Here is a 15823-nt window from a genome sequence, read left to right on the forward strand (position 1 = left end):
CTATTAAAATTAGGACAACCAAAACAAACAAATGACACTTTACTGTACAGCAGTACAATGTGTGTCTATACGCACATGCCTGTGTGTTCTCATTCATCATATTCATTTACTCGCCGACTGACTATTGGCATCGAAATCCAGTGGTCTTGCCACTAACGGAGGGAGCCAGCGCAGGGAGCGCACACATCCGTAATATAAAACCACATATATAAAATTCTCCGTTAATAACTCGATATAAAATGTATTTTATAACATCGTCAGTTAGACAGACGCTGTCCAACATTCATCCCAAATGCTCCGGAGAGAACTGAAACATGAATTTTTCCCTATAGGCTTTATGACACTTAATAGGTGATTCCCTTTATTTAAAGATCTTGCTTATTATATCTTAAGTAAAGGAAAGTGTTCAGTGTTTCGGCACATAAGAGCAGCACGTAATAAAATATAGCCTATATTTCGTTGCGCTCAGCAGCTATGCACTAATAAAGCTCTTTATGTATTTAAAATTTCCTTTTTTAATTTTCCCACGTCATATAAAAACATACACACTTGTTTGAGGACACAGAACACATTTTGGTTTGGGTCCCGACTGGGCCAGTTGGCATTTTTTTTGTAAAATTTGCATGTTCTCCCCTCTGTTCACGTGGGGTTTTCCTCAGGGTGCTCTGGTTTTCCCCACAATCCAAAGACATGCACTATAGGTGTATTGAATAAACCAAATTGGCCATAATGAGTGTGTGTGTGTCTGTGTGTCTGTGTCTGTGTGTCTGTGTCTGTGTCTGTGTCTGTGTGTGTGTGTGTGTGTGTGTGTGTGTGTGTGTGTGTGTGTGTGTGTGTGTGTGTGTGTGTGTGTGTGTGTGTGTGTGTGTGTGTGTGTGTGTGTGTGTGTGTTTGTGTGTGTGTTTGTGTGTGTGAATGTGAGAGTGTATGGGTGTTTCCCAGTACTGGATTGTGGCTGGAAGTGCATTCACTGCGTAAAACATACTGAATGCTTGAATTGTAGGCGGTTCATTCCGCTGTGGCAAACTCTGATATATGAGAGACTAAGCCAAAGGAAAATGATTAAATGAATGATAAAATGTGTTTAATTAAAGTTAATTTATTTAATAAAGTAAATTTTTTTTTGCAGTTTTACACACAAAAATGTGAAAATGTAATAAAACATTAAAAAAAATGTGGAAATTAGTAGCTTCAATGAAACAAGCTATTTTTATGAAGTAACTTGTCGTGCTAGCTGCTTTTTTAGATGTGTAGCTTGACAGTAGATTAGATATTTTACCATATAGCTTATTAAGTTTGAGTTTCGGAGTAGTTTCCCCAACACTGATTACATGTTAAACATTTCAAGAAAGCAGACGCATCAACATGGGAGTGTGTCTGAAGTGATCTGAAATGACACGTATATACTTATCTATGGCAACAGCCTGTATTGTTAGCATTGATAATTGGATCAGTTTCTCAGAAAGATTTGTTCTGCTCAACTTAGGTCTGTCATAATAATCTATATCAACGTATAATATATTACTTACTATTAATATTAACAGTATATTACTTACTAATTATATTACTAATATATTCATTCATACATTCGGTTATTTTTGGCTTAGTCCCTATATTAATCTGGGGTCACCACAGTGGAATGAACTGCCAACTTATCCAGCATATGTTTTTTGCAGCGCATGCCCTTCAAGCCGCAACCCATCACTGGGAAACCTATACACACTCATTGGCACACATACATACACTGTAGACAATTTAGCTTACCCAATTCACCTGTACCGCATGTCTTTGGACTGTGGGGGAAACCAGAGCACCCGGAGAAAAGCCACGCAAACACAGGGAGAACATGCAAACTCTACACGGAAACGCCAACTGACCCAGCCGAGGCTCGAACCAATGACCTTCTTGCTATGAGGCGACATCACTACCTACTGTGCCACTGAGTCACCTACTAATATATTACTTACTAATAATTAACTTACTAATATTAATATATTGTGCAATAATTGAAGATGACCTTGAATATTTTTTTTGGCGTTGCAATATATATTTACAAATTCACAAATAATGTTAAAGCCATTTTACAATGACATGTAACATCTCACTGGTGTTAGTGTTTATAATTGAACATTTACCTAATAGGACATTTAATATATATATATATATATATATATATATATATATATATATATATATATATATATATATATATATATATATATATATATATATATATATATATAATAGGACATTTACCTTTTTAATATCAAATTATAGAATCTAAATACCCTTAATGATGATAAATATTTAAAAGTGTCTTCATTATTAGGCTGTTATATAATCATTGTACAATCAGTATCATATAATGATCTCAAAATGACAATAATAGCGCTTATCTCAACAAATTCTGTAACAATACATCCCACAACAAAAATTCCACATGACAGGCCTGATTTGAACTTGTATGATAGAAATGGAACAAAATATTCTTGTAGCATTTCCATTTTCGAACATAGCGACTAAAGAAATGAGCTTTTATTGTGGAGAGGGACTAATTAGATCGGTATAGCACAAAGATGGTGCTATGGTTTTATTTGCGTCTGTCGCCTGTTGTTTTTCCTGTCTGCAGATCCTGTTTGGACAGGCACCCATATGCTGGGCTTAATTTCATCTACAGGCTTTCATTGTCTGCTATTGTTTGTATTCTGTTCCCTGTGTCCCATCTGTATAAGATGACAGGGAATTATAATACAAATGAATTATAGTGTGTCTTGTTCTCTTTATTAGGAGTGAATCTGTGTTTTGTCGCAAGGGCCCACGCTACAGGGGTGACATTGTCATCGGACTATTCAGATGAGTCTACAAAGGCCCCTTCACACCTGCACCTACTCTGCATTTCACAGCCTTCTTCTGTTGAGCTTTCATTTGTTTGAATGGACCTTCACAGCCATGAGCGCATTATATTGTTCGCTGAGCTGCTTTATGCTGCTGTTTTGAGCTTTCCATGTACCAATACCGTCTTATCGCACTGTTTCTGAATGCAAGAATGAGTATTCTGTGAGAAACATGCACTGACCAGGAATTAGGGCTTTTTTTAGCTAGATAATTTTCTAAAAGATGTAAATATTTTGTTCATTCAACTCTTTTTCCCAAATCTGTATTATTTACTGTAATAGGAACACTAAAGGGGATTATTCTGTATTTTTTGTCACTTCAATTAATGTAATTTTCTTTTAAAAACCAAAACATATCCATGTTTGTACCTACAGCCAGCAGCTATCTTTCTGCAACTCTCACATGGTCACCCTCTGAAGCTAAGCAGGGCTACACTTAGTGGTTTTAGTGAGACCAGCAGGGGGTGGTCTGTGTGGGTCCTAACACCCCAGTATATTGATGGGGACTCTATACTGCTCAGTGAGCGCCGTCTTTCGTATGAGACATTAAACTGACATCCCAGGATGTCCTTCGAAAAAGAATAGGAGTTTAATCCTGGCATCCTGGCCAAATTTGCCCACTAGCCGCTGTCCATCATGGTCTCCTAATCATTCCCATATCATGACTTCATCACCCTGTCTCCTCTCTCCCAATCAGCTGGTGTGTAGTATGCAGTCTGGCGCAAATTGGTTTGCCGTCGCGTCATTCAGGTAGATGCTGCACACTAGTGGTGCAGATTTGAAAGGAGATTTGAGTTACCAGAAAAGCGCAATATAAATGTAAGCAATTATTATTAATTAATATTATTATGTTTCTGATAACCGATATGCAGAACTGATATTTAAATGGCTTCAATTATATTCCATTTAGATACAATATGAATGACCCCCTAATATTTTACTTCAAATCTTAGCTTTGATTACCTGAAATCTTTATTTAAAATGAAATGATGGTAAATTAATCCCTCTTACTCAGCTAGATTCTAGCAGAAACACCAAAACTGCTTAAAACTGCATCTAAAACATAATGTCATAAATGCAAATAAATTTGATCTCAAAACTTTGTCAGTTTGACATCCACAAATTCATTCTTATTTGACAACCAACATAACAACACAAAAAAAAATATTATAATATAAGTAAAGTTAACCCTCTTTGGTGTATCCCTTGGATCTGATTTGACAGTCCGTGACAGCAAGGTGGTTGCCTTTACCGCAATTTTAGCCAGATGTACCATACTTTTAAAGTGAAAACACACTTTCTGAGATGCTCACTCTCTGGCTCAAAAGATTCATTTTATAAGACTTGGAATTCCTTTCTTGATTACATCAAAGGCCTGCCTATTATACCTGGTGCTGGCAACCTGTAACATTTACCATTTTATTCGAATTTTTTCACATCTGTATCCAGTTATTCTGATGTCATGTTCTTATGTATTTGATTTTCTTAATTTGGTATTTACGTATTTATTTATTTATTGTTTTTGCGAATTAATGAGAGGTTAGGGGATGGGATTAATAATGGACAATACATTACTGTTTACCTCTCAATATTTAATTTGTTCTGTCATACAAAAGAACAATAAAAAAGATTAAAATAATATAAGAAAATCTTTATTTATCTGAATACTTCAATTATAAACGACAAACGTACACTGGATTTTGTATCCCTATAATGCATGTGAAATACCTTGATCAATTTGACCTTAGAGTAACATCTAACATTGGTGTCAAAAATGTTTCAAAACTTGCTTTTTTGACACTAAGGTTGGATGAAGGGCTGCACAATATTGAAAATAATTACACATTGCGATATTTTTTTATTCTGCGATATATACTGCCATATGAATACAAATTTGCTAGATGAGTTGGAAAACTGTTTAAAATGAATTGCTTATTTTAGTTTGATTGTGATGATTCTGTAGGTGAGTGCATAAAATATAATAAACAATCTACAATGCATAGATAAATTCAGTGAAGAAAAATATGCTTATTAAATAAACAGCATTTTATTGTTTTCCAAAGAGTGGAAATGTACTCTGGTATGCAGTAATATTATATATTATATATATTGAATAATCAATTATAAAATAATACTGCATAGTCTTCGTTTGATAAACAATGCAATAAAAATAACAGTTATAATTTTTCTTTTAAGTTACAAACTTTAAAAAAAAGTACACTTTCTTATACCTGAATGCTTTTAAAACCCTCACACAGTCACAGGGCTAAAAAAAAACAAAACAAAAAAAAAACACTTACAAAGTAATCAATTATAATCCAGACTCAACATTGCATATACTCGCGATGTGATTATTGCAAATGATTACATTTCGATATCGATGCTGAAACGATATATTATGCTGCCCTGTATGTCATTCTGACATCAAAGTAGTCAATTGACTTCAAATTAGCATATTTGCCATTTTTTAATGTCTTTTTGACACCAAGGTGCCTGCTGAGATATTGATAAAATATTTATTTAATTACCAATGGAGCCCCCAATTATCGATTCTACATCTCTTCTGAGATTTTCAAAATCGCTATTGTCTTTTGAATCAATTCTGGGGTGTTTCAGCAGATGGGCCTTTTCCAGACTAATGTCGCCCCAAAGGCAGACAATTTAATGAAGCTGTTTCATTACCAAAATATACTCAAGATTATGTAATTCATACAAAATCGTGTTTTTGGGGCATGACTTGAAAGACATGACTATAAGATTTACTGTTTCAAAGCACCAAGCATATTAAACATTTGTGCAGCATATCTCGTTTGCACTCTAAAAAAGTGTTTATAATTTGTAGAAGAGAAAAAAATACTTTACCTGTGAAAAAATTTAGTTGCTTCTTCACAGATTCAGTGCAGGCAATCTTGCAAACAAAATAAGTCTGCCAGATTATGGAAAACTGAAAATAAATATACAGAAAAGAAAAATTGCAAGGAAAAGTATTTGTAAAATTCAGTGGACATCATGAGGATGTAATGTTGTTATGGGCTAAAGTGAAGTAAAGTCTTTTCTAAAAAAAAAAAAAAATAAATAAATAAATAATTCTGACATTTTTCAAAATATGACAGTAGATTTTTTTTTCAACCCACTTAAAACATGATTTTGTAGTTTTGTATAATACTATTTTGTAGTTTTGCAGAGGAATGCAATGAAAGTTTTTAAAGTAAATAATAATAATAAAAACTTGTAGAACATCTGTTTTCAGCATTGATAAAAAAAAAAAAAATTCTTAGGCACCAAATAGGCATTATTTTAAAAGACTGGCGTACTGATGCTGAAAATCTACTGTGTATATATAACATGAAGTGAAGTTTATTTATGAACTAATTTCGAGAAGATCATGTGCTTATGATTGACCACAGCTGGTCCTGCATTAACTATCATATAATTTACCAATCAAATGAATCCAAACGCACATGGATAACGAGATTGGTTGGGCCAGTTGGCATTTCTGTGAGGAGTTTACAGTACATGTTTTCCTCGTTTTCTTGTGGATTTCCCCTAGATACTCTGATTTCCTCCCACAGTCCAAAGACAATATAATGAATAAACCAAATTGGCAGTATGTAAGTGTTTTAGTACTAGGCATTCACCGCATAGCCAAATGCTAGTATAGTTGGCACTCCATTTCGCCGTGGCAACCCCTAATAATCATGGAATAGGCAGAGTGAAGAAATTCGGGAGAGAGCTCAAGACCTACCTGGGCTCAGACTTTCCTCTCTCGCCATGAAACGGGAGGGAGCCCCAGGCTCAAGAGTCTTCACAGCTCAGGGCTCTCTCCCAGGACAGCATGCCAAACATGCTTAATAATCAATCATCAGCTAAGCGCAAACTCTTGAATACATTTTTGTGTCAAATAGAATAAAGTTAATATTAAGTATTAATAATATAACCATTAATTTAGTAGTATTTTGCAGTATTATGTTTTATTATAATTTCAGCATTGGTAAGCAAAAAACAAACAAACAAAAAAAAAACAATAGATTTTCTAAAAACATTTTGATTGGTAATGTGTTTTTCAGATTAAATGGCCATCACTAGAACAATACCATTAGCCTGCAGAGTGTACAAAAGCTACTAGTCCTACCCCTGTATACTGTAAGTTTTACTGCGATTTATACATTTCAATCCATCTAATCATGTAGTCTTCCTCTCCTTTGGTCTCTGGCCTCATCCACCTACTCCATCGCTCATCCTCACCTCTGCTTCCCTACACAGTGTTCGCTCTGACCTCTTCTTCTCGTTGCATATTCTGTACTGTAAGAGTATGTAACAGAGTCGTGTGGGTTTTGTGTGGCTCATATATGCTCACCGGAGCCTCTCCGTGTGCCCAGACTGTATTGAAACTGCTCTCTTTTGTGTGTGTAAGTGTCATCGCTGCCATGAGCTGTATTCAGAGGGAGAATATTAAAACAGCTTCTTATGAATAGGAAGTCATAAAAGGGGGCCTGCTTGATTAATAATGGATGCGGCAGTTGGGGTGGGAGGCGATCAGGAAGGGTAGTTTTTTGTGCCAGTGTTCCAGCTGACTGCCAGTGCCCTGCTGACCCGCTGCTGCTCATATCCTGACTATATGACACTTCTGTGCAACTCCAATTACTCAGCAGAAGAATTGTGGTTGTAAAATATTAAATAGAGTTTTAATTTTGGCTGTATATATATATATATATATATATATATATATATATATATATATATACACATGTATAGTCGAAGTCAAAATTATTAGCCCTCCTTTCTAATAGTTTTACTAACTAACTTTTAATTTCTTCCTTTTTAAAATATTTTTTTTTAGTTTTGATAATTTTATTAACTTTAATTATCTTATTGTTTTTTAAATGTTTAAATAATCATGTTCCAATCCATTTTTCTGATCTAATCAGTAGGCATTAAACCTCTCTTAGTTACACGGGTAACTGCTAATGGTGACGGTCTAGTGCCAAAGTGTAAGACCTCTTTTGGTCAATCTGTCTTCTCTATAAAGGGGGCCAAACTGTGGAAAGATTTACCTGTTAGCTTAAAATCAGAAAGTAATATAAATATGTTCAGTAGTGTTTTTAAAAAGTGGTTAAAAACAAAACAGCAGTGTTTGCACAAATAGTCTACTGTTAGTTTGTTGGATCATGTTGCCTTTGCTTTTGCTTCAGTAATTTTATGTAAAGAATTATAATGTTGTGTATGTGTTTTTTTATATTTTCATTTTGTCAATTTTTTCAAGCCTGAACAGGTGTTGAGAATTAGCAAGTTTGCTGAAACACATAAACAGATGCATTTGGTTGTTCAGTGTAGTTGTGATGTCCATGTCAAATAAATAAATAAATAATTTCTTTAATCTATTCCATTATGACATGTACAAAAAGGTTACTAGATACTAGTATTCAGCTTAAATTTTAATTTTACTAGGTTTAGTAAGTTAACTAAGTTAGGATAGCAACTCAAACATATAGACATGAAAGTACATGAAAAAGAAACAGTAGATAATGCAGGGTGAAATAATAGACAGACAGACAGACAGACTGACAGACTGACAGACTGACAGACTGACAGACAGACAGACAGACAGACAGACAGACAGACAGACAGACAGACAGACAGACAGAGTTGAAATCAGAATTATTAGCCCTCCTTTGAATTTCTTTTTTAATTAATTCCCAAATGATGTTTAACAGAGCAAGGATGTTTTCACAGTATGTCTGATAATATTTTTTCTTCTGGAAAAAGTCTTATTTGTTTTATTTCATTTTATTTAGTTTTATTTTAGAAAAAAAAAACATTGCAATACAATAACTTGCCTAATTACTCTAACCTGCATAGTTAACCTAATAAACCTAGTTAAGCCTTTAAATGTGACTTAAAGCTGTATAGAAGTGTCTTGAAAATATTATTTACTGTCTTCATGGCAAAGATAAAATATATCAGTTATTAGAGATGAGTTATTCAAACTATTATGTTTAGAAATATGTTGAAAGAATCTTATTTTTGTTAAACAGAATGGATGGATGGATGGATTAATTCGTTGATTGATTGATTGATCGATCAATCGATTGATTTAGGAGCGTGGGCTTACAATTTAAGTTTTCTGAATAAATCTGTCCTAAAAATATGACAGAAATTGTCTTCAAACTTTGAAAAATCTATTATTTGAGTCTTGGGTGCAATATTTGAGTTTTTCTTGCTTATCTTGCTGATATACATTACATTTTCTACCCATTTAGAATATGTATAAGTATAAGCCTCCAGGCCAACAAAGAAGAGAAAGCTAGTTTAATTAAATGACCTGCTGGTAGTACAAGGTTTTTAGGTGTCACACCATCTGGTTGTATCTTCTTTTCACATATTCTGTATAAGTCACAAACACAGGCAAATATGGTCCTAGAGATGGACATGTCCAGAACATATTGCCAAAGGTGGCCTGATCTCTGTGGCACCTAGAACATGTTGGGTCAATTTCTGGAAATATTCTTGACAATTTGCTTTTAGAAAATTACAGCCTATGAATTATTTATTATTAATTATTAAATCGTAATAAATGGTGTTTGATGCAGATAGATGTTAAGTAAATTTGCTTAATTGTTAATTTCCAGACAGCACAAGTCATTGTATAACAGTGGTTTGTTCTGTAGACAATTGATAATAATATTGATCTTAAAATGTTTATATTTTTTATTTTTATTATTAAAAGCTGCATTAATTATGACTAAAAAAGAGAAAAAAACACAAATAAGACTTTTTTTCAGAAGAAATAATATTATAGTAAATACTGTGAACATTTTCTTGCTCTGTTGAACATCAGACAAGAACTATTTATCATGAGAAATATCTTTGTGCTCAACTGTATATCGTTATCATGATAAGCGTATGTGCAATATTCGTATCGTAGAGTTTTTAAATTAAAATATATATATATATATATATATATATATATATATATATATATATATATATATATATATATATATATATTTTATGTGCCAATCATCTGTGTGTTGCACGCATAGGTTGTTTATCCAAATTTAATCATTTATCAAAACAGTTGCGCATGAGAAATTGAGAAATTAGTTCATGACAACCTTAGTTTTTTATAGAAGCAAAGTAACTGATTATTTGTTGCACAATGACTTGATTTCTTAACAAAATAAGGTGTTATGTGTCTAACTGTTGCTCAAGCTTAAAAAAATTGATGTTTTGGAAGTATGTGTCAGTATATGGTGTGTATGAAATGTAGTGCCATTAATTTAACATATACTGTTGAAAAATGAAAGCGCTTTTGTTTAAACAAACTAAAAGGTCCTGTTTGACTCAAGGTGAAAGAAGTAAGAGTATAGTTTCTATTGTCCATGATTTGAGATTTATGTGGATTTTTTTTTATTGATTTAGGCAATTCAGTTACTTATTGAGTAACTAAGTTAATACAAAGTGATTTAAATACTATTTTATTAATGTAATTAGTAATAATGACTTGCTGTTTTGAAGTAGCAGCTAACACAACAGAGAGTTTAACGCAAGAAATGTTAATAAATATTAAATACTGGAAGGAGTAGAGATAAAAATGACTACAGTTAATGAGGATCTGAATATCTGCTGAGGTTTGTAGTCTTTTATAGTGTTTTAAAGTCTAAATATTTACACCTTGACATCTGTTAGGAAGTTTACTTTAGTATGATAAATATATGAAAAATTGATTTATTAAAAACTTGCTAATGAAAAGCATTTCTGGGGAAATTGTATCACAAGAAATATAATAACAGAACTCAAGAACAATATTGCATCTTTTACAGTACTTTCAAGATCTAATAATTTGGTATTAGTTAATATTAATAATGCTGTATTATGTTAATAATATATGGTTTTATTATATATATCTATTTTTGTATTATAGCCTAATATTCCCTTTTTTTGTCTATCTTGTGCAATCCTTGTGAAATAAATTTACATTTAATTCTGAAAGTCTAATGTTCATTAATGGTGCATTTTTAAAATTAAAACTACAGTGAAAACAGTAATATTGTGCAAAAAAAAAACACTACAAATTACAATAGTTTTTTTTTCTTTTGTTAAAACCTTTGGAGTCTTAAATTTCAATGACTTTTCAAACTTCAATGACTCTTCTTCAGGAATTATTTTACATTGCTTTCAGAATGCATGAATTTTTCAGTATTTATAGTGGTCTAGTACTGGTCCACACATGATCTCTTTGCTGCAGTTTACTAGGATATTATGTTTTGCACACACTGCACATTTTATGTAGATGGTTTGTATTCTTAGTTGTGTGTTGCCATTTTTATTGCTGTTATTTTTTTTTAAATTTAGCACCATGGTTTGGGAAGAACATTTTACTGTGTACTGTACTGTACCAACTATGTGTGGTTAAAAGGGCAATAAAGCTCAACTTAGAAAACCCTTAGTTTTATCAACTTAATATATTTAAAGTCAATAAGTGTAGTTGAACAGTAATTGTAGTTTTAACAAGTAATTTGTTGAAGTCGATGCAATGTTGACAATTACAAACATATAATTACTTTCACATTTGCAGTGGGGAAGACACTTGAGCCTAAACAGCTTGCTCTTTTTTACCTTATATTAATTTAAAAAACAAACCATCATGACCTAAATATGATTTACATTTACTGTTATAATTGCTAATTCAGCATTATTTGCACACATCTCTGCTTCTGACACTTAAAAAAAAAAAAAAAAACTTTACAGATCAAATGTAAAAGGCAAAAAGTACAATATTATGCTTTGTAATGTAGCGTTCCTAAAGTTTACCAAATGTAAAATAATCAAAGTGCAAATCCTTTAAAGAAGTATTTAAATTCGGTAACGATGTAAAAATGCCTACATGTATGATGTAAAACGTTTTTTACTTCCAGTATCCAGCTGTTTTCAAGTATAAATGTTTTTTTTTTTTTTTATTAAATATTGATTTCTAATATTTCCTTGTAGCAGAAATGGTCCACATTTAAATACTGTAATTCTATATGCTAGCTTTTCTCAGCCACTTCTCCTTGCCTCAACTGTGCGTTTGTAGATTATAATACAGATACCTGTTTGAATTCCTCTGCGAACTTCAACACACCCCACCAATTTCCCTTTTGCTTGTTTTAAATTTACTTCCCCTTTAAGACTTTGTTTGCATCTATATTTGTATGATTGCAATCGACAGTAATTCCTGGTTTGTTGAATAATGCTTTTCTTAGCTAATGTAGCTGACTCTTGTCTTTCTTTGTGTGTCTCTCTGAAGGACCCGCGCAGTAAGCACAAGTTCAAGGTCCACACATACTCCAGTCCGACCTTCTGTGACCACTGCGGCTCTCTGCTGTACGGCCTCATCCACCAGGGCATGAGATGTGACCGTGAGTAACCCTCCCTTACTTTCCTCCATTTAATTGCACATAATCCACCAGTCACAATACTTATTTTGCCTGTTTTATTGAATGAGTGAATAGTAGCCCTGTGAAATATGGCAAAATAATTTTAAAAAATTATAATAATTTGGAAATATACCAAATTATTTCATGATGTCACAAAATACCTTGTTTGTGGTAATACTTTTAATAATAATATTTTTGTCCCTGACTTGTCAGACTTGTTGAACACTTTCAATAAATAGGGGTGTCACACCGAAGCACAATTCTAAAACAAAAACTTAACAGGTGTACACCATGGGCTTCAGTCACATGATTATCAATGGAGCCCTTCAATTAATTAAAGTTTTAAATTATCATTTAAAATACTGAGCGATATTACAGCAATTTGAATCTTTTTGGCCAGAGGTCTATTGATTTTTATATGTTAAAAACAGCTTGTTATGCTGCTTGATGTATCAAACTGGTTTATTCTTATAACATTATTCTACTTTTTATATATAGTCAGGAACACACGTGTTTGTAGAGTAAATAGAATCACTATTTTCAGTTTGTTATTCCAAGTCATTTCTTTCATTGGCAACTAAAACGGAAGTTCTAAAACAATCGCAAAAACTGAGCACAGTTCCACATTGCTAAATAAGGTCAATAGTGTCACACCAGAGGACATGGTTTTCAGTGACAAAATGTATTCAGTTCTTATGTTTCTAGAAGTATATGGATGAAAACAATGATTACTATTTACTAAAATAAGAATATTTAGACGATAAAACATATTTTAATAGAATGTGTATTTTTAAATGATATTAGAGAACATTTTTATTCAGGAGTTATTTTAAGTGAAATGTTTGAAAAGGTGCCTTCTGGAGCAATTTTAGATTCTTTATCTTTAATCAAACTAAAAGATTGTATATGACTCGTTTTAATGTTGTTGCTATTTGTGTTTTTTTAAGAAACTGATATGATTGTTTGTTATATATTGTATATTTAGTATGTTTTGATATGGCATCAAAAATAAACAAATAAAATTACTAAAAAAGCTTGAACAAATTAGTAAAATTTGGCTTGAGGAATTTATTAAACTTTAATGATTTTCTGTTTTTTAATCATTTATAAGAGTTGTATTTTATAGAACTATGCGTGTTATGGTCACACTATACCTATACATATATATATGAATAAAACAAAGCATAATTATAACAAGAGATTTATGTAGAAGGAAAGAAAGTTTAACCATTTACTACATTTTTTTATATTGTATTACGCCCCAAGTCTAGGGGAAACGAAAAGGGCATAATAAACGAAGAACAAACAAATGTGTTGGGGTGGTGGATTTCCCAAACTAAACAAAACTTAAAGCAAAAGATTCCCTTCGGTCGACAACCAAACTCACACACTCAATTGAGAGTATATATGAAGATATTTATTATAGAAAAATAGGGTTTATATAAACGAGCATTTCGTCAGGGTGACCACAGGCCAAAATAACAAACAAAAGAATCTATAAAATAAATCCACTAAATTACCTATTACTATTTAAAGAAACATACAAGAATCTTACCTGACTCCCTAATATAAACAAAGTCAAAAGTAATCAAATAAATAGGCAGGTCACCCCTACACGCTCAAACTCTCAATAAATATTCAAGCATAAGATGGTCATCAATACAAAGGTGATTATTGTTGGTCGTCGGCCGAAGGGGTGAGGGAAACCCAGGAGCTCCACTCCAAACACCGAACGCAGCAGAAATTTGCTCCCCGATTCCTGCTGGAAGCTCCCTTTTATACAGGCCTCGTAGACCAGCAGCCAATCAGAGCAGGGAATCACGCCGGCGTGGGAGCCTATAAGACATCAGAAAAACAGCAAGGAGGCGGGACAAAAGAAAAAGGTGTACAATCCGCAATAATAAAAAAAAAAAAAAAACTTCAGTCGTAACAATTGACACTACTGATTATATTCGTTTTTGTCATGTGTGACAGAAAAAATACAATGTTGCTTCAACAACACATACACTGCATAACGAAAGTCTTGTCATCGATCCCAGTTGTACGAGAAACAAATAATAACTTCTAGTTGATAATTTGGACAAAAGGCAGACAGTACATTTTTCACATTGAACTGCATCCTAAAAATCAAAAATACTGCAGAAGACCAATTTGGAACTCACATGGACCCAAGGTTCTTACAGAAATCAGTCAAGTTTGGTGAAGAAAAAAATCATGGTTTGGGGTAACATTCAGTATGGAGGCGTGCGAAAGATCTGCAGAGTGGATGGCAACATCAGCAGCCTGAGGTATCAAGACATTTGTGCTGCCCTTTACATTACAAACCACAGGAGAGGGCAAATTCTTCAGCAGGATAGCGCTCCTTCTCATACTTCAGCCTCCACATCAAAGTTCCTAAAAGCAAAGGTCAAGATGCTCCAGGATTGGCCAGTCCGGTCATCAAACATGAACATTATTGAGCACGTCTGGGGTAATATAAAGGAGGAGGCATTGAAAATGAATCAAAAGAATCTTGATGAACTCTGAGGATCCTGCAAGAATGCTTTCTTTGCTATTCCAAATGACTTTAAAAAATAAAGTTTTTTGCAAAAATCAGTCCAAGGCACTTGAAAAATGTGGAATTTTTTAAAAGTCATTTTTCACATAGCTAATCCTAAGCCACTTCTAATACCAAATCATCAACTAGAAGTCAAGTTATTAATTTTTGTTCCTAAAACTGAGATAGGCGACAAGACCTTTATCAGGTAGTGTTTATGCTTTACATCTTTTCATTTTGAAAGAATCATGCATTTCGACTATACCCCAAAGCGTAATTTTACATCAAACTGTGCTGAAAGTCTGTTCAAAATGTGCAAAATGTTTCTACATCAGTCCCTATCCCCCTTTTTGGAAGCCATTGTATGTACTGTGTACCATGCAACCCTAGTATGATGGATCTGTGTTACGTATCCCTGCGAGGCGGACATCCTGTGAACATAACCAGACTGTATGAAGTCCCGTTTACAAAGAGATTTTCCATCTCACAGTAGCCAGCCTCTTATCCAGTGACCAATACATAAAACATTCAAAATGCTTCACTCACTTAGCAGCTGTCCGAGCCTCCGGGGCACAGGTATTCACCGCCATGTACCTGATTGTTGGCATATTGTCCATCATATTAACCAGCGGATCTTTAGTCTTATTAATGGACGACAGACAAGTGAGCAGACAGGTGGTGTAAAAAACAAGGCGCTCCACATCATCATCATCCTGAAACCTGACACAATGTTGTTATGGTTGCAGACTGTGAGAGCTATAATTACCTTTGTTTAGTTTCTTCTCCGGGGTCCTCCACTGTGTTTACACTCCAGCTATGGCTTGCGGTCTGTCACACTTCTGACTGAACTGTGGAGAAGTGCTGTAGCACATAAGGGATTACAGAGAGCTCGCGCTTGCTTTATTCACAGTTGTTTTCAGAAGTAGCTTGTGCCTTTGTCACTATTTGTTATGTAAACTTGTGTCCAGTCCGGC

At 33.5% G+C, this 15823-nt stretch overlaps 1 protein-coding gene across 2 annotated transcripts in view; it reads left to right on the top strand.

The window, feature by feature from the left end:
• prkcbb (protein kinase C, beta b) overlaps window positions 1-15823 on the top strand; it is a 269116-nt gene that overhangs the window by 91389 nt on the left and 161904 nt on the right. For both annotated transcript variants that reach the window (NM_200978.1, XM_087242368.1), the window contains 1 exon segment: window positions 12184-12295. In NM_200978.1, the coding sequence (NP_957272.1) occupies window positions 12184-12295 (112 nt within the window).

Source organism: Danio rerio, chromosome 3, assembly GCF_052040795.2.
Source record: "Danio rerio strain M-AB ecotype USA chromosome 3, GRCz13ab, whole genome shotgun sequence".
In the NCBI taxonomy this organism is placed as follows: Eukaryota; Metazoa; Chordata; class Actinopteri; order Cypriniformes; family Danionidae; genus Danio; species Danio rerio.